Below are 19,846 nucleotides of genomic sequence, written 5' to 3'. Positions count from 1 at the left end.
ATAAATCCACTGGTGCAGGTTTTCAAAGCGACCGTTGACTGAAGGCAGAGAGAGGCAGAAGATGACTCAGAGGCATAGATCAGTTTAAAGAAAGCAGCACATATGTTTCGGGAGCAGGCAGCAACATTCAGAATGAGAGAGAAAGAAGCAGAAACATCTCTTTACTTGTCTGTTTTGTTTTTTTAAGATGTTTAGTGAACTGACTGCAGTTTGGATACATTTCCAAACCATCTGTGAATTCTGTTGGGATTTTTTCCTCTCAAATGTCTTTGCGGCTCTATTTTCAAGCAAGTGCTCATACTCAAAAATATTATATACCTCTGATTTGGATCCACACCAGATTCTCTACTTGATTCGAGACTTGTGAATTTGTTTTTAAAGTTCGTCATATTACTTTGTGAGCTGCATGTAAAACAGAGCAGCATCCAAACTATTTTTTGCAGATAAAAAATGGACACATTTGGGGACAGAATGTTGTGTGTATATAAATATCAGAACACGTATTTCTTGTTCTTCCCTCAGTATTTTTAACTTGCGCATTTTTCATGTGATTTTTAGTAATGTACTGGTGTTAAAGTGCCAGGCTGACAGCAGTGCAATCTTTTATTTGGAGCTGAACAAACACAGCTGCAGGAGCTGGGCTCTCCACGTTAATTTAAACGTGACCTAGAAAAAAAAGGTTGTTGGTTCCAGAATCCCAAATATAGGTCACTTCATTTTCATATTGTGCAAATGTAATTATTTGCAAATATTTCTTGTGTCATTTATACAAACTAGCCCTGCTGTCCACCCACCTCCTGGAATAGCTTTCTCATTTGTAATCAGTGTGCGCTAACGTGCAAGCATTGAATGCAAAGGGAAAGCTCACACTGAGTTTTTCTCCTGTCCTGTATGTTTCTCAGCTTAGCACACAAGTTTTCCACTTTTCAAAACCAACAAACAAAGCAAACAGAGTCCACATTCAAACCTTATAGGGACACTGCTTAAACTAGTGTCATGTCAGGGAATTGATTTAGTTTAAATTTGTCCATAGGTGATTCAAGAACAGGGTATTATTGTTGGGCAGGACAATAATCAAAATTCATTCTCCATTACGAGGTATATTGCAAGAATAACCTTTGAGACAATATAGGAAATGGATAATTGGATTTAGGTTATAAAAGTAAGAACACCAGAAATGGGAGAAATAAGTGCATATATACGGACAGAAATTCTCCATTCCTGGAGGATTTCTAGAGGAATTGAAAGTATTTGAGGTTAAGATAATACCAGACTGTATTAACCCATGGGCAGGCCCCTTGGTTCTCAGGTATTTCAGGGCCCCTCTAGCAACTGGAGCCCTATAGTGCAGGTAACAGTGCCTCAGCAGAAAAAAAAAAGATGGGCTCCTAGTCCCTGCGGGGCCCCAGGCGTCAGCCTATTCAACCTTATGAATAATAAGGCCCTGGATGATATTGCTGTTTGAAGATACAACATAAGTTGATAGAGACACAGCTCATAGTTTGGGAACCACTGCCCTAAGCCACCCAAATGGTTCCTGCTCCTTAAATGATGACATCACATTGCACTGCACCTGCAGATTTCTCCTAGAACATCTATGTGATGATGGCACACCTCTTTTTTTCAAATCCATCCTTAAACCATCTTTTCCACTGTTTGCAGGCAGCCTGCCTGCTATGGTCACAGGCTGCAGGTCCACTCAACTAGCAGAAGTTATCCCAGATGGAGGGGCATCAAGTGTCAAGGCTACCCCCACAGAAGACAAACGTGATTGATGGCAGAGTCCTGCTGAAGAAAAGCCATGGGAGGAAACGAGGAAGGGGGGGGGGCAACACAACTGCCATGATGACAAGGCTGCAGTGCCAGCGTGCCAGTAATCCAGATGACCTGTGGGATTTTGGAAGTGCCCTGTGTGCCAAGCAGTCACTGTGGTGCTGTTTTTAGCCATTTGGGGGAAGGGGGTCAATGATGTTGGAGGGCAGATAGCCTGGTTCCCCTGCCAAGGAAGCAGCCAAGAAAATGACAAGAAGAAGGGTAAATACAGGTGTAGTGGCAACACCAGGTCACTCCAGGTCTGAAGCCAGGGGATACGAGGACTCCCTTGGCTGCATGACCACAAAGCGTTAACATGTAAACCTTAAATTCCCCAGTAATTGATACATAGCCTAAGACTACTGAATTTGGTCACATTCCTGCTTGGAACTTTAGCTTCACCCTTTCCTTTTTCTTGTCTCTTGCTCTGTCATTCCCTCCATGACAGAAATTTAGACCGCAGGCTCTTTGGAACTCTTAAAGTGTCAGTTTACGTCTTTTTTGCTCATGTTACTTTTAAAGTGAAGTGGACAGTAATGGTGCAGCAAATGGTACTCAAGTAGGTCAGAAGCAAATAAACAGATCTATTGAAACAAGGCTCACTTAGCATATATTTAACTACTTGAAAAGGGAGGGATTGCCATTCTCTCCCCTTAGCAGAAAACACAAAATAACCCCTGGTTTAAAAAAGTGCACTGCTGTTTAGCAACTTTGTAAAATGTTTAAAAGTTCCAGCCATCATCTTTAAATAGTTATTAAGAAGTCTACAAGCTCTTTGGATAATTCAATTAAGTATTGTTAGCATGAGCAATTGTGACTAAATTCTAATGTTGTGGAGGAGCATGAAATTAATTGAATTTAATAAACTTACTTTGCGAAAGGGAAAACCGCTAACCTGGCTGAGTTATTCGATTTTGAACTTAATTAAGAAAACACCCTTGGTTTATTAAATGTACCTGAAGGCTGTTCCAGAATTTTCAGTCTGCCATGACACACGACAGATTGGTACTAGTGGTGTGAGGAAATTTGCAGTTGAATACAGGTTAGGTCTTCTGCAGGATTTTCCTCTGCTTTGAATACAAAAAGCAGTTAAGCAGTTACTGCTACAGATTTTAAGCGGAGTCTTGAAAATATATATGACCCAGGCAGTCTTCATGGTCATAGGCTTTGGCAGAGGTGAGGCAATTTAGAGGTAGACACTGAATGGCTCTGCCACAGTATTCATAGGAATGCAACATAGCAAGCCCACTTCTGACTCAAACTAGCATCTCAATTTTGAGTCTCACTAACATTACATAGCACCAGCCATTGTCTAGAACTAGACAATAAAAGAGGCATGTTCCCCCCCCCCCCTATCTGCAGGGGATCAGTTCCAGGGCCTCCCTATAGATATAGAAACCGAGAATATGGGGGAATCCTATCTCTGCGCCCTCCACTTCATTTAGGTCATTACAGCTGACACGAGGAGAAAATGATTCTTCTTTTTACTGAACACATGCAAGCTTATGGCAAGACAGGCAGGCAGGCAGCCTGAATGCTTAAAGAGACTAATAACATTAACAGGAAGCAGGAAATTAAGTGGAAGAAAGCCAGTGGTAAGAACCTAAACAATATTAATGGGTGCAGGGGGGCATGGAGAACTGGATCAGCAGACACCAAATCTGTGGATACAGGGGGACAGCGGTACCTCCTATGATTGCTTCCTGCAACGCGCTTTCATAGGAAATTTGTTCATAGGAAAGAGTGTTTGGAAAGGCAGTTAGAAGTGTAGGTCTGACTCTATGCCAGGTCTATCGGCTCTCTGGTTCCAACCCAGATGTGGCACAAATTCCCACTTTCTGTGCTACTTTTGGCACAAACTAGCCATTCATCTCTTAAATAAGTTAACCTGTAAATCTGTTCCATTGAACTTGGGGTTGATTTTCATAAAGACAAACACAGGATCATACTTGTATTCAAGACTGTGTGTGTTTTTGAAAGAGACATATACAGAATCCATAAGCTTTTTAATGGGTCAATAAACTGCTGCACATTTTGGCACAACTGTTTACATTTTCCTCGTGAACTAGAAAGAGATGATTAAAAGCTACTTACATACAAGACATCCAAGATCTTCCTGAGAATAATTATGTTTTCCTTCAGTAAAGAAACAGCATTTCTACTATGTTGTTAATTGAAACTGCATGCATTTTGCACTCTGTAAAATAAAAAAAAAAAGGAAAGGAAAAAAGGATGCATTTTAATTAAAAACAAAGGCATCTGCATTCTGGGCTCTCATTTTTATGCTCTCCGGCTGTTAAGAATGCAGACTGGGAGTTCTAAACAGTGGGGTGCCTTCTACTCTAATACTTCCAAATAGGATAATAGCCATAATTTAAATTTGTTACTGCCTAAATGTTAAGCAAGAAATAGAAGTACAGTACACAAAATATTCTGTCTTTCTAGGAAAATGTCTAAACAGATTTCAAAGCAAAACAAACACATATAATTATAGAGAAGCTTCCACGGTCCACCCCACTCCTTAAAAAAAAAGTCAAAGTGTATTCTAAAATATAGGTTTTGTGGTGGTTTAATGCATTAATTTCATTGGGTTTTGCTTTATAACTTGCCGTAAGTCTACCCAGATTCAAAAAATGGGGGAATTTTCCAATTAACACTCAGTACAGTTGAAAGCTGTGGGTGTATCTATTTGCACAGTCCTATCTATGGATGCCTCCTCAAAAGTAAGTCTCACTGACCTCAGTGGGGCTTCCTGCTGGGTAAGTATCACATATCTGTGCAGTGTGAATCACACACCTGTGCAGTAAGTCAATTTTTGTATCCATCAACTTCTGAAAGGCTGTTGCTGAATTTTTATTAGACCCAATCCTAAAGGCTTTTTGCACCAATGCTGAACTCCAGCACCAGGTGTTATAAACATGCCGTAAAACATGTTTACGGCACCCTCTGTGTAGGGACCGCTGGTGCTGGCCCAGCACCAGTTATGCCCAGCGCCAGATGGATGCCACCTTGAGCATGGTAAGAGCTCTGGGTAGTGGTGAGGGCTTTGGGGGCAGGGGGAGGCATTCCAGGGTGGCGGCAGGGAGAAGAACTGGCTTGGGAGGAGGGTGGGACCAGGGGAGCTCTGCTTTGCTGGATCATATCCTCCGTGTCAAGCTGCAAAGCCCAACATGGAGGCTCCCAAGTCTGCGCTGGCAAAATACCCAGTGCAGATTTGAGAAGTCCCATTACTGGGACTGGGGCTTCCCTGGGGGGAAGGGAACGATCGTCTCCTTTCCCTGAGGAGACCTCCCCTGAGGAGACCTTCCCCTGAGGCCCCAGTGATGCCGCCAGGGATAAGACTGGGATGTAACTTGGCAAAAAGACCGCCTTCAGAATCAACTGCCACCATAAAGGCAACAAGGGAAGGCTTGTCTATGAACTTCTTCTATTGTCCCCAGTAGCGTAGCTAGATGGGGGGGCAAAACGGTAAGTACTGCAGGTGTCCCAATGTGCTGTGTAATCAGTTCCTCACACTTGTTGCTGTAGCTGTCTGGAATGGCTCCAACGGCAAGTGGTTGGGGCTGCTTGCATTGTGGTTGCAGTGCCTGCAGTGCTTACTGTTTTCCAACCCCCCCCAGCTATGCCACTGATTGTCCCTTGGCATCTTTTTTTTTTTTTTAAACCACCTTTTATGGCCAGGTTTTTTTTTTTTTGTCTTCACCCTATTTTCCAGATGACACTTGCAACGATTCAACTCCTTCAAAGACGGCTACAATACCTGAAAGTTGATATTGCCCAGCAGTAGGATTTCCACAGATATGCAGTCCATGTGCTTGGGTGAAATGAGGTCACAGAACAAGGAAAATATGTGCTTTCTGAAACATTCCCTCCAGAGGCTGTTTGGCAGTGGTCCTTGCCTTTTCAGCATGCGCATCAAACAGCAATGCAACAAAGTAGAGCTGAAGAAGAAGAAAAAAATAACACAGTCTTACTGTTTCCTTTCCGTACATGAAGACCTGGGGGTATACTTTTTTTTTTTTTTCCTTAATCGCACTTTAATTAAAATTAGGTAGAGCCACTACCAGACGTGCAGATAATTGTTTCGGAGCAAGATCTGACTTTCAGACCCATCCCAGCAATGCCCCTCCAGACATATCACCAAAAAATGTGCAATTTGCTAGCAACTCCCCCCCCCCCCATGTATCCAGGAAAACAGTTTTGCCTATTACACAATCATTTTGCTTGTTGGGTAAAATGAACAAAGGCCATGAAGGAGAGGGCAAAAAGCCAGACTAGCTTAGGGCCCAATCCTATCCAATTTTCTAGTGCTGGTGTAGCTATGCCAATGGGGCATGCACTGCATCCTGTGGTGGGGAGGCAGTCCCAGAGGCCTCCTCAAGGAAGGGAACATTTGTTCCCTTACCTTTGGGCTGCGTTGCAAGTGCACTGGTGCTGGAAAGTTAGATAGCCCTTAACCACCACAGGCAGTTATCACAGTCAAATGTTATGAAATATGGTGAATCACTCATTTGCATACCCTATTAAGGCTCAAATCCTAACCAACTTTACAGCACTGGCATAGCTGTGCTAATGGAACGTGTGCTGCATCCTGCAGTTGGGCTGCAGTCACAGAGGCCTCCTCAAAATAAGGGAAGATATGTTCCCTTACCTCGGAGCTGCATTGTCCTTATGTCAATGCAAGAAAGTTGGTTAGGATTGCGCCCTAAGACTCACAAGGAATATTTGTCCCATCTCTTCCCAAAGTTTTGGAGGTTGGACCCTGTAAAGACAGTGGTGCATTCTCCAGTGCTTTAAGTATATATTCTACAGATCAAATGCAGGTGAAGCCAGCAGCAGCTAAGGATTCAACATTGGACTTAGAAGAGAATATAGATGCATTCTGAATATATTTAATTTCTAAATGTGGGAAGTCTTTCATCAATGACAACAGATGGAATAAAGACAGCCTGGTTCCCAGGGGTATTATGTAAAACAGATGATGAGTGTCAGCACCTTATACCCACACAATGTTGTAAGTTGAGCAGAGAAGATAAGGGAAAAAAGATTCTCCAGGAAAATTGTTTAAAAATAAGTAGGGTGCAGAGAAGTTCTGTTGATAAAATTGGCACATCCCCGTGTGTTTTTTTTTCAAGCTTTTAAAAAATGTTTATTACAAATTCATCTGTTTGTTATGCAACTGGGCATGGATTGCAAGTTAACAAATTTTATCCAGAACTCTTTGAAACCTTTTTCAAATTTGTTGACAGCATATATTCCTTGTTTCACTTATATCATCTAAGATAATTTACACAACACTGCTAAATCCCAAACCTGCACATACTATTCTCTTAGTTTAGGGGTTCTTCTAGCCTTCAGTGCCTGGCATATACACTCTTAGTGGCTATCTGGTATAATAGAAATGGTTTATGTCCTTTTTTTTTGGGGGGGGGGGGAAACAAATCAAACACCATAACAGGAGCATTTAAAAGCTACATTTTTTGACAGATCAAAGTGAATGTGGACTTTTGGTCTATCTCACTGTTTCTCAAACCATGGGTTGGGACCCATTAGGTGGGTCATGAGCCAATTTCAGGTGGGTCCCCATTCATTTCCATATTTTAGTTTTAGTATATTAGACTTGATGCCAGCATGGTATGTGTGCTGTACACCCTTAAAGGTGGCCTGGCACTCTGGGCAGGGTCTAGGTTCGCTGCAGGTCTCATTCAAGCCAAAACGTCCACCTCTGAGAGCAGAGAAACGGCATCTTTTATTCAAAATAAAAGAGGTTCAAGGAGGAGAGTTCCTCCAAGCACAAGCACAAAGACTTAAAAGCTCAATCTGAGTTAACATACACTCTCAGTCAGTGGTTCCCAACATTTTTTTAGTTGTGTACCTCTTGGCACCCCATTTCCATAGATTGTACCCCTATTAGCTCTGCAAGGAATTTTAATGGCAGCCCCGCAAGGCATTCTCATATAGACCTGCCTTTTCCTGTCATTATTCAATTCTTTTTCAAATACCCCTAAAGATCCTGACAGGTACCCCTGGTTGGGAACCACTGCTCTAAGCAACTAAGGGTGCAATCCTAGCCCCAGTGGCATAGCTAATGATTATGTAGCCCAGTGACAAGCTCAAAATGTTGCCCTGGAAGTGATGTCACAATCGGAAGTGACGTCACACTTGGGCTTTTTTAAATAGGGAGGAGGAAGCCACCTCCTCCCCCCAGCAGCTTGCCACCTAATTGCTCTACTGTCTCCCCCATGTCAGTGCCATAGCTAAGGCATCTATCTGCTACCTGGGGTTAAAGAAGATTTGTAGCCCCACCCACCCAGACAAAATCAAATTAATTAAGTAAATAAATAAAAAGTGTGCCCCTGATAGTTTCGAGACACTGTGCTGTGGTGAAAAGGGATGGTTATTTTCCCCTTGCTAAATATAAGGGGGGCATCACTTGAAAAAGTGCCTTTTACCCAGTTAGCAGGGGTAACTGTATTATCAAACATGGAAATGAGAGCTGACTCTTATTAACACCTGATTGGTTTCATGCTGTATCATGATAGCATGTCATTGCAACATGTCAATAACATGATAATATGTCACTGGCTGTCAGAACAATCAGTCTCATAGGTCAGTTTTGAGTTAAGAAAATCCACTTTTTGTTCCATAAGGCAATTGTGTTTTCATTTTCTGCTTAATTGGCCATAACTTTTGATAGAATACAGATATTCCAACGCAGTTTGTTTCATTGTATTCTGCATTAAATTATCTTTCCAATGATTTATAACATGATGGTATTATTCATACACACCAAGATTTTCACAATTCTCGTCACTAGTGTAAAGTTCAGCTTGTTGCCCCCCTAAAGCTTGGTGCCCGGTGCAACTGTTACCCCCTGGACCCCCTTAGCTACGCCACTGCCTAGCCCCTTATGTCAGTGTTTTCCAGCACTGGCATAGCGGTGCCAATAGGACTTGTGCTGCATCCTGCAGTTGGGTATCACTCATGGAGGCCTCATCAAAGTAAGGGAATGTTTGTTCCTTAACTCAGAGCTGCATTGCCCTTATGTCAGTGCTGGAAAGCACTGACCTGAAGGGTTAGGATTGCTCCCTAAAAGTTACGTCACATTGCCCCATGACTTTGTCAAAAAAGTGTGTGTGTGTGTGTGTGTATATATACAACTTTGCAACTTTGTATATATACAAACAACTTTGTATATATACAAACTTTCCAATATACAAACCCGGCAACTTTGAATATATACTTTGTGTATCTATATACACTTTTTGACAGAAAATATATATTTGACAGAGAATATATATATACTCACACACTTTTTGATAGAAAGTCATTTTTTATTTTGTTTTGTTATTTTGTTATATATATATACCTATAACATATGACTATATGAGTATATATCAACACACACACACACACACACACAAACACACACACATAAAATGTTTATAGAGATATATACACATACATACATATATATATGTTATGTATTTATATATGTGTATGTATGTGTGTGTGTATATATAATATACAGCCTCCTAAGACTTATATACACCTCCCGAGACTAATATACAGTGTATATTATATACAGACACACATTTTCTGACAGAAAGTCAAAATAAAAACAAAATAAACAAAACAAAAACTTGTTTTTGACTTCTTGACTTTTTCAAGAAGTATGTGTGTGTGTATATATATGTATGTCCATGTTCCATGTTGGCAACCTTCAGTCTCGAAAGACTCTGGTATCGCGCTCTGAATGGTGGTTCTGGAACAGCGTCTAGTGTGGCTGAAAAGGCCGATTCGGGAGTGACAATCCCTTCCACACTGGGAGCAAGTGCAGTCTGTCCCTGGTCTGTCTCCCTGGCTATGGGCCTTCCTTCTTTGCCTCTTAGCCTCAGACTGTTGGCCAAGTGTCTCTTCAAACTGGGAAAGGCCATGCTGCACAGCCTGCCTCCAAGCAAGTGGCTCAGAGGCCAGGGTTTCCCACTTGTTGAGGTCCACTCCTAAGGCCTTCAGATCCCTCTTGCAGATGTCCTCGTATCGCAGCTGTGGTCTAACTGTAGGGCGCTTTCCTTGCACGAGTTCTCCATAGAGGAGATCCTTTGGGATCCGGCCATCATCCATTCTCACAACATGACCGAGCCAACGCAGGCGTCTCTGTTTCAGCAGTGCGTACATGCTAGGGATTCCAGCACGTTCCAGGACTGTGTTGTTTGGAACTTTGTCCTGCCAGGTGATGCCGAGAATACGTTGGAGGCAGCGCATGTGGAAAGCGCTCAGTTTCCTCTCCTGTTGTGAGTGAAGAGTCCATGACTCGCTGCCGTACAGAAGTGTACTCAGGACGCAAGCTCTGTAGACTTGAATCTTGGTATGTTCCGTCAGCTTCTTGTTGGACCAGACTCTCTTTGTGAGTCTGGAAAACGTGGTAGCTGCTTTACCGATGCGCTTGTTTAGCTCGGTATCGAGAGAAAGAGTGTCGGAGATCGTTGAGCCAAGCAAGGTACACAAAGTCATGGACAACCTCCAGTTCATGCGCAGAGATTGTAATGCAGGGAGGTGAGTCCACATCCTGAACCATGACCTGTGTCTTCTTCGGGCTGATCGTCAGTCCAAAATCTTGGCAGGCCTTGCTAAAACGATCCATGAGCTGCTGGAGATCTTTGGCAGAGTGGGCAGTGACAGCTGCATCGTCGGCAAAGAGGAAGTCACGCAGACAGTTCTGTTGCAGTTTGGAATATGTATGTATACATACATGTATGTATACCCCTGCTAATTGGGTAAGAGGCACTTTTTCCAAGTGGGTGCTCCTTTTTTTAGCAGGGGGAGAGTAACTGGCCCACCTCCCCCCAGTAGTGTCTGTTCTAGTGGCTGTCTGCTGGTGTTCTTTTGCATCTTTTTAGATTGTGAGCCTTTTTGGGACTGGGAGCCATTAAGTTATTTGATTTTTCTCTGTAAACCGCTTTGTGAACTTTTAGTTGAAAAGCGGTATATAAATACTGTTGTTAATAATAATAATAATAATAATAATAATAATAATAATAGAAATATATAAATAATATATAAATATATAAATAATATATAAATATATAATTTATATTGAAATTATATAAATATAATATAAATATATATTGAAATAATTGAAATATATAAATAATTGAAATATATATATATGAATATTTTATATTCAATAAAATAATTGAAATATATATTTATGCACAGACTTTTTTTTGACAGAAAGTCATTTTTTATTTTGTTTTGTTTTGTATATACATATAACATAATATATGACTAAATGAGTATATATAAACATATATATATATATATATAACATTTATAGATATACATACACATATATGTTATGCATTTATATATGTGTATGTATGTGTATATATATGTACGTATATGTATATTATATACATGTCTGTGTATGTTATATATATTTATGTATGAGCATGTTATTTATTTATTTATTCACCTATGGCCAGCTTGTCCCTGTTCACTCAGCAGTGCACTTTGTGTGTCTCTTTTTTTGCTCCCTAAAATGCTTTTATTTGTTTTATTTTATTTTTTTTATTCACTTTTCTTGCTGTCCTCGAAGACCAGCGGGGACCACTTGGGCACTGCCCCCTCAGCCCCCCGCCCTCCTCCCCTCAGCTTCCAGCGTTCGCCTAACGAACTTTCCCGCCTTTTTCCCCCTCAGCTTCCAACGTTCCACTCCCTCTTCGAAGTACCTCGTAGTACTTCATCTCCCAGAGCGCTTTGCGGCCAGAGGATCAGCCTCCCCCCGCACTACATCTCCCGAGCACCTTTGCGGCCGAACGGCCTTCCCATTGGCTGGCGACGCCCCGGCCCGCACACTACATCTCCCGGGAGACCGCGCGGCGCAGCCTGGGGAGATGGCGGAGGGCATGTTGAGCGCGGGCGTGAACCTGGAGGCCTTCGCCCAGGCCATCGCGGCCATCCAGGCGCTGCGCTCCAGTGTCACGCGCGTCTTCGACTGTCTCAAGGACGGGCGGCGCAGCAAGGAGACGCTGGAGGGCCGCGAGAGGGGCTTCGTCGCCGCCTTCCAGGAGAGCCTCCACTCCGTCAGCCGCGACTTGGGGTGAGGGGGCGCTGCGGGGGTGGTTGCCCCGGCAACGGGACGCTCGAACCACGTGACCCTTGCCCAGAGCAGGAGGCAGCTCCCTGCCCCGAAGAGCCTGCAGTCCCAGCACCCACAGTGGGCTGCAGGCAGGCAGGCTTAGCTGAGCCTGCGATTGGTCACTTCCTGGTTGACCAGCAGTGCCTGTTTTAATTACACACGCACATGTTTCTGTATGTATTTAATTCATGTATATAATATACACACACATATGTGTGTGTGTGTATAATTTGTTCTCCTTGATTGCTTATTTTCATTATATACATACACACATGTGTGTGCATGTTTATTGTGTGTATGCATGATGTGTGTGCGCGTGTATTGTGTGTATGCATGATGTGTGTGCGCGTGTATTGTGTGTGCATGACGCGTGTGCGTATATTATGTGTATGTGTGTATGCATGACGTGTGTGTATATATTATGTGTGTGTATGCATGACGTGTGTGTGTGTATATTATGTGTATGTGTGTGTATGCATGACATGTGTGTAAAAGAGGCAAAGAAGGAAGGCCTGTAGCCAGGGAGACAGACCAGGGACAGACTACACTTGCTCCTTGTGTGGAAGGGATTGTCACTCCTGAATCGGCCTTTTCGGCCACACAAGACGCTGTTCCAGGGCCACTTTTCAGAGCGCGATAGCAGTCTTCCGAGACTGAAGGATGCCTATGAATGTATGTATACAGTGTGTGTATGTATAGAATTACATGCAGACATGTGTGTGTCTTATGTACTTATGTACTTGCATACGTACGTACTTACATATGTGCTTGCATACGTACGTATTTACATATTTACATACATATTTACATACATACAGGCTTGTGTGTGTGTATAATTAAAATAAACAATTTTTGTGTGTGTGCATTTATTTATGTGTGTGTGTGTGTACACAGTCTGATACCACTGTGCAGGGGAAACCTTTACCATATATTTGTATATATATTTGTGTGTGTGTATGTGTATGTGTATATGCATGTAATGTGTGTCTGTATGTATCAGGGCCCTTAGTGCATACATGGCACTTTACGTAGAATAGAAGTGCCACCAGTGTATACATGGTGCTTTGCATACTGTAGAAGAGGCAGGGTGGGATGAAGGCAGGCATCCCAGGTTCATATCTTGCTTCTACCATGAACTTGCTACATGGCCATTCCTATGGATGCATTTCTGTTTTCTAAAGTCTATTGTGTTTTCCTGTTTCCCCAACCCATCGCTGCACATGTTCTTGAAACTGCAGTTCAATGCAGTTCTTGAAACTGCATGCAGGATTTGCAAAAGAAGTGGGTATATCTGAAAGTGACAGCCATTCATTGAATGCTCTCTCCCACTGTTATACAGTGTTTGAATACACATGTTAAAATGTGGTGTTCTTGGTTTCAGTGAACTAGAACGTCTGAGTAATCTAGTCGGCAAGCCGTCTGAGAATCATCCTCTCCACAATAGTGGGTTGTTGAGTTTGGATCCTGTGCAAGACAAAACACCTCTCTACAGTCAGCTACTTCAGGCTTACAAATGGTCAAACAAAGTAAGTGCAATAATTGTGTCTTTGTCCATCATGACATTCATACAGCCTTGCAGGAGTGAAGATCTTGGTCTTCTTGCATTTTAAAAGTGGGTCTTGTTTCCAGGGGTGCTGGAGCTTTGGCACTCCAGTTGGATTGTCTGGGTGGTATCCCAAAAGGTATGAGACACCTCATGTCTATATCTGCTGCTGTTCTCCCATTTGTCTGGAGTCCACCCTCTTGTGCTTGTGAAGTACTAAATGCTGTGGTCCCTTGGGCCTGGTGATGTGTCAATCTCTCCTCTTCCCCCTTCCTGGACTGAAAAAGGGAGAGGGAGGATGGAACAGAGAGAAAGTATGGAGGAGAAGAGTGTGATGGGCTGGAGCAGACACTCTTGCCTACCACTCTCTTCTCCTTTCCACTTTCTCTTCTCCACCCCGTCTTCTGTTTTCAGTTTGGGAAATGGAAGGAGGAACAATGGAGGCAAGTTGGATAGCTGAGGTTGGATGCTTCCCACCAGTCTGCTGTCAGAAGTGCCACCTCAGTTGGCCCTCAGTCAGCCACATGGCTGCCTAAGGGTTCAAAGCTATGGAAGATGGCTTGGGTAATTCTGTTGTATTACGGCAGCTCTCCGTATGCTCCCATAACACTTTAAAGGGCTACTGGCTGGCAGAGGCTGGTGGCAAGATGGGAATTAACTGAGAAGTTGCCTTGCATCCCTGGTATAGGAGTAAACAAGCACAGAGGCTATAAGTTTCATCCTAGGAGTTCCAAGGGGGCCCTTTATCAATCTCTAGTATCTTCAGATAAGTTGTCTGGAGGAAGCCTAATGAAATTCATAGCTAACATGTTTTAAATTGTGTGTATGATTGGATAAAATGTGCTACATTTTGTACCCGTGTGAGTCAAATGCCTGACTTGTTGGTTGGATGCAGAAACCCATTAAAAAGAGTTCAGCAGAAAAATGGATTACGCGGCGGAGGTGTTTTTAATACGACTGCTGAAAGTATTACTGTGCAAGGAAGCAGGGTGGGGAGGGGGGAATGTAGGCCTTGCAGCTGTCGTATGTTTGTGGACCACGTCTGAGGGACTACCTGCCAAGGCCTCTGGTTTTCAAAGTCTGAGCATGTAAACGTGGAGCAGAATTTAAACTTTATTGCTGAAAAAGCAATCTAATGGCGCCTTTATGCCTTGCCATAATGTTAGCTGGAGAAGATGCCTTTAGCTAGTTAGTATTAGTTGTTGGTTCAATGGCTGTATTAATGGACTGTTAGTCTGACTTCTTCTTTTGTGGTGTTACTTCAGCTGTACAATGATTGAGCTCCACTTGTTCCCTCCTGTCTGTTTCCCTTAAGGAAAACCTCAGCAGCAGGTTCAGTAAGAGAGAGGCTTTTCTGAGACACTTTTGAAATCAGCACCTTTGCGGAAAGATGGCATGGCCAAACAGACAGGACGTTTCATGCATTTCATGATGTTGTCCTCTGGATTTTCCTGAGAAAATAGGTCCAAGTGAGCCCATCTGCTGGGATTGGCGTAGGCCAGGCCGGTGGGAATCCAAGTCCACGTGATTGGGCCAGAGGGAACGAAGGGATGCCCAGCTGGCTGTAAACCTTCCAATATGATGGACTAAAATGATCTGATTGAGTCTAGGTTCCCTAAGGTCAATCTGAGATGCTGTTGTGCATTTTGACTTGACCACACACAGTTGAGGGGGCCGGGTTCTCACCTAGCTCTCTGGGGATCAGAGAGTTCTATACCAGCTTGAGAGATCCCTTGGGTAAGTACAGTTAGGGAACTGTGGCATTTTGATGCAGCAGGCTATTATTTTGCTTGTCCGAGTGCGGTTGTCTGCTTGTATTTTTTGCTAAGATCTGTTCACGAACCATTTTTTATAAGCCTTCTTGTTGCATTATTCCCTCCTTGTATTATCCAACTCCTGCTTTTTTTTTTAGTGTGCTCTTTTTACGTTTTAATCCACTGCTTGCCTGTGGTAGGATGAACTCAGTCAGAGCCTTGCTTCAGTTCTCCTCAGTCCTTGGCTTCACATTGTTGGTTAGGTTTTTGGGGAGTTCTCCACCTACAAGGGAGGGATTCTTCTGAAGATACTCTCTTGCTGCCTGGCTTTGTCCTTGTGATGTCAGTGGAGTCTGCTGATTTTGGCCCTGGCATGGGGCAGGTCAGAGGAAAGGAGGGATGCAGCAGCACTGGGCCTTCAGCCCCCAGTCTACACAGCATGTCATCCGGGTTGTAATTGGTTTCATATCCTTGTTTGCAAAAACATCATTAAATTTCTGGCTCCTGTGTCCAGAGGAGCCTAGGCTTATCAAACTTACCATGATAGATTGCAACTCTGTGCGGGAACTCCAAGGGGGGTGGTGGTGGAAGGAGCGCACACGCTCAGAGCTCTTTGCCGGCTGTGATGTTCAGCAGTAGTTTGGGCTGCGTGAACTAGGTCTGTCTCTGACTTGGGCACGTAACTAGAATGCGATAAGCCGTTTGGTATCGCAGCACTTAAGTTCTCACCAAGCACGCCGTCTTCCACAAATGCTGCCTCTTGAATTCTGCTGCCTGCTGTCATCTCCTCTGCTTGCACAGTGGCTGGTGCATGGATGGATCCTGTAATTGTGTCACCTGAGACTTCCTCCGTAAGGCGGCTTCAGTGGCCTCTCTCTCACTGCCTGCAGTATTGCCTGGTTTTATGATGCCATAGCATGATGCAGCACTTTTTGCATTGGGCTTGCATGTGTACAAGCACATTTTTGTCTGGTTGCCTCTCCCTGCCCTCAACAGCTGTTTTGAATAAGAGCATATGGAATAAACCAAGCCGCTCCCCCCCCACCACATACGACCCTCTTTACTGTCAGCTCCCATCGTCTGCAAGGAGAGAATTGGGCTGCTGTGATGTGTGGAAACGCTGCCTGCCTGCATTTAATTTTTAATTTTTGACCCCCTTTGCAGCCAGCATCTTGTATTTTTGATGAGCTGAGGCAGGACATCTCCCTTTCCTTGTCTGCCTGGGTTGCTCAAGCGTTAATGACAGCACAAATAAACACACAGCGGAGAGAGGATAACATGCGGATCTGGGACAGGGTTTGAAAAAGGGGATATCTAAGGATGAGGAAGTCTACATGGAGATATAACCAATCACAATTAGCACCTAGATCATGCATTTTCAACCACTGTGCCATGGAACACTAGTGTGCCATGAATGGTCTGCAGGTGTGCCGTGGGAGTTTGGGGGAGGGTCATTTATTAGTAGGGCCATTGAGCGATGTAAGCCCCCCACCAACAGCATGATGTGCCTTGTCAATTGTTAAAAAAAGGACGGTGTGCCTTGACAATTTTAGTGCCGTGTCAGTGTGCCATGAGATGAAAAAGATTGAAAATCACTAGCCTAGATCATCAGAAGGTGCTTCTTAACGGAGCAATGAGATACTTTTGAAGTGGTGATCCTCTTATATTTAGCAGGGGGAGAGCAACTGTTACTCACCCCACCAGAGCATCTATCCAGTGGCTGTTAGTTGATGCCTCTCTTGAATCTCGTTTATTCTTTGGACAGGGGACCATTTATTGTTTTGCTGCGTAAGCCACTTTGAACTTTCCTTGTTGAAAAGCAGTCCGTAAACATTTCTAACAATAACAACAAACACCAGGCTTGTGACTTGCGACAGTTCTGAACTGAAAGGAGAATGTTTGAATAGCAGCTCCTCCTGCACCCATTACCTTAGTTCTTGTTTAATAACACTGTTTCCTTAAGTTTTTATTTAGTAGGATGTTTTTTGTTTTAACAAGCAGGACAGTTCTTGTTAAAACACTTTGAAATAAATGGAGACCCGTCTGCAATTGGCGAGCCATCTAGTGGGTCCTGATCTACAGCCTGAGAAATACTGGACCAAGGGCTTGACTTGGTCAGCGTAAGCCTACTTTGTATGTTCAGATGCCTTTTGGCTGATGTCCGTTGCTGGGGAACGGGAAAATCTCTCTGTTGGTGCCACTTGCAAATAGACACATGACCCCCCCCCCCAAGAAGCAAGTGTTCATATTTGTGCCCAAGTGCAAATGTTTGAAATTAAAGAGGAAAGGTGTGCCACCATACAATGTTTGCTTTATGTTAAATGTAAAGTAGTTTTATGTAAAGTTGGCTAATTATTGCTTGTCGTTGAACATATGGGAGCACAAATTGTATGTTTAAGTCTAATTTTTCAGAGTTTTAAAATAGAAGCCAAGTTAATTTCACAGAAGCGCCGTTCTCCTTTCTCTGTATTCCGATACAATAAGGATATATTCTAAAAAATGGTTTTTATTCAAGGAATTTTAAGAGTCAAAGAAGTGCATTTTACCTTCATGAAATGTTGGTTCAGACATGCCAGTGTTTAGATCTAGAGTACCTTTGTTGTTGGCTTGTGTGTTGCTTAAAGGGTGGTTTGCCATGAAACAACTATTTTTGTAGATTGCTGTTGTAAAGAGAGACATTCTAGACAACATCAAAGAATGTCCTTGTGCTGCATGTAAATGAGCGTTCATATTAGTCATCAGTGTTTTCCCATAGAGAAGGCCCATGTGGATTTCATATGAACCCCCACTTCTACAGCAGGGCTTCTGCAGTGTTGGAATGGGTGAGCTAATTCTTCTGTTGCTAAAATACTGGAATAACGGTTGCCTCATTTTGTGCACTGAAGTTAGACTGAAATACTGGGGGTGACTGCTAGAGGGTTTAGGGCAGCCATTTTGAACCACTGCGCCATGCCACATTGGTGTTCCGTGAATGGTCTGCAGATGTGCCGTGGGAATTTGGTGCAGGGTCGCTTATTAGTAGGGCGATTGGGGGAAGTGAGGCCCCCCCCAGCACCACAGTGTACCTTGTCAATAAAACCGATGGTGTGCCTGGACAATTTTACTGCTGTCAGTGTGCCATGAGATGGAAAAGGTTGAAAATTGCTGGTTTAGGGGAATGAGTGACTTCATTACAGTGTGCTTTACCATGGTCTACTCAGCCTGTGGCAGGTAAGCAGCAGAAGTTTAGGTTAGATTTTGATTGTGCAAGGAAAACTTGAGTGCCTTCTCAGTGCCCAACCACCATGTTGCTCCTGTCTACCAAGTAGATATGGCACAATGACCCTGGTACCAGTTTGATGGAGAGCAGACCATGAAAGCTTAGTGACAAATCTGAGATCTGTGGGTTGTAATTCTGTTTAACCAAACAGCAGATTAGCCAAGTCCAGAGGAGTTGGTGATTGTCACCCTGCTATTACGTCTGCTTTATTTTCCTTGGGGTTATTAAATATACCTGGTGCTTTTCTTGGCTGTTACTTGTATTTTCATCCACTCTTTGCCCTTGGCGTGTCACTTGTATGTCCTAGCCCCAGTTCATGCCTAAGGCTGTGCCTGTTAAGAAGTTTGCATTGCCTCTGGTAGAGCTCTCCATTTACCATATAGTTTGTGAGCGAAGCTGTTTAAGAACCTTTTTTCTTTAACAGGACACCTGTCTCAAATGGGTCCTTTGAATGTCCTTTATAGCAAAAATGAGCTCTTTTGACCCAATTCATGTGAGTCATTCCAAGACTTTTTTGCCTGCTGTCTTCTGATGGGGACCTTTTAGCCCTTTGTGATGCATCATCATCCTTTCCCCCCTAGGGGCTGGGGATAAGAATAGGCTCTCAGTTTGGCTGTACTTGTCGTAAGAGGCGACTGAACAGCCACCGGGTAGATGGGACTCATTAGCCTGGGAAGGCAGCTCATCTGAGAGAAGGAAAACTCTGATCCCAAACCTCCACTGCCTTGTGGCTACATCCAGTTATGGAAAAGGCTTCAGGAGTCAACCTTGAGGCAAAATCTGGAGCCGGAGTCCCTGAGGCAGTTCATGGCTGAACACAGTCCTGTTCTGGCAACTCCTGCGACGCCGCTGAAACCAACCGTATTGGCTTCTGCCTTTCCATTGGACCATTTCAGCGACATGGAGAGGGGGGATTTGCTGCATGGGTAACAGCCTGTGTGTGGGTAACAGCCTGTCCTCCATACCTACTTTACCCAGGCTTCGCGCACTGGAGAGGACACTCTGTTCCAGAGCCACCATTCAGAGCGTGACACCATGGTCTTCCGAGACTGAAGGATGCCAACATGCATCATCCTTTTATAGTCTTAGAATAGAGGGATAAAGGAATTCCACCCCTTTGAGTTGAGGGGCTCAACCAAAATTGCTCTCTCCCTCAATGTTGCATGCTCCAAAGTGGAGCTCTGCTTTCAGCAGTTTCAGCAAGCAATGTGCGGCGGCAGTGAAGAAGGCCAATTCTATGCTTGGGATCATTAGGAAGGGTATTGAGAACAAAACGGTTAGTATTATAATGCCATTGTACAAATCGATGGTAAGGCCACACCTGGAGTATTGTGTCC

General features: G+C 43.6%; 1 protein-coding gene across 1 annotated transcript in view; it reads left to right on the top strand.

The window, feature by feature from the left end:
• Positions 1 to 11,700: 11,700 nt before the first annotated feature.
• Positions 11,701 to 19,846, top strand: part of MED27 (mediator complex subunit 27) — a 115,958-nt gene continuing 107,812 nt past the window's right edge. The window contains exons 1-2 of the mRNA XM_066610714.1: positions 11,701 to 11,914; positions 13,335 to 13,479. Coding sequence (XP_066466811.1) covers positions 11,709 to 11,914; positions 13,335 to 13,479 — 351 coding nt within the window. The 5' untranslated portion in view covers positions 11,701 to 11,708. The remainder of the gene's footprint in view (positions 11,915 to 13,334; positions 13,480 to 19,846) is intronic.

The sequence above is a fragment of the Tiliqua scincoides genome, chromosome 16 (assembly GCF_035046505.1).
Source record: "Tiliqua scincoides isolate rTilSci1 chromosome 16, rTilSci1.hap2, whole genome shotgun sequence".
Lineage (NCBI taxonomy): Eukaryota > Metazoa > Chordata > Lepidosauria > Squamata > Scincidae > Tiliqua > Tiliqua scincoides.
Note: the sequence above shows the minus strand (reverse complement) of the source record. Positions and strands in the feature narration are given on the sequence as shown.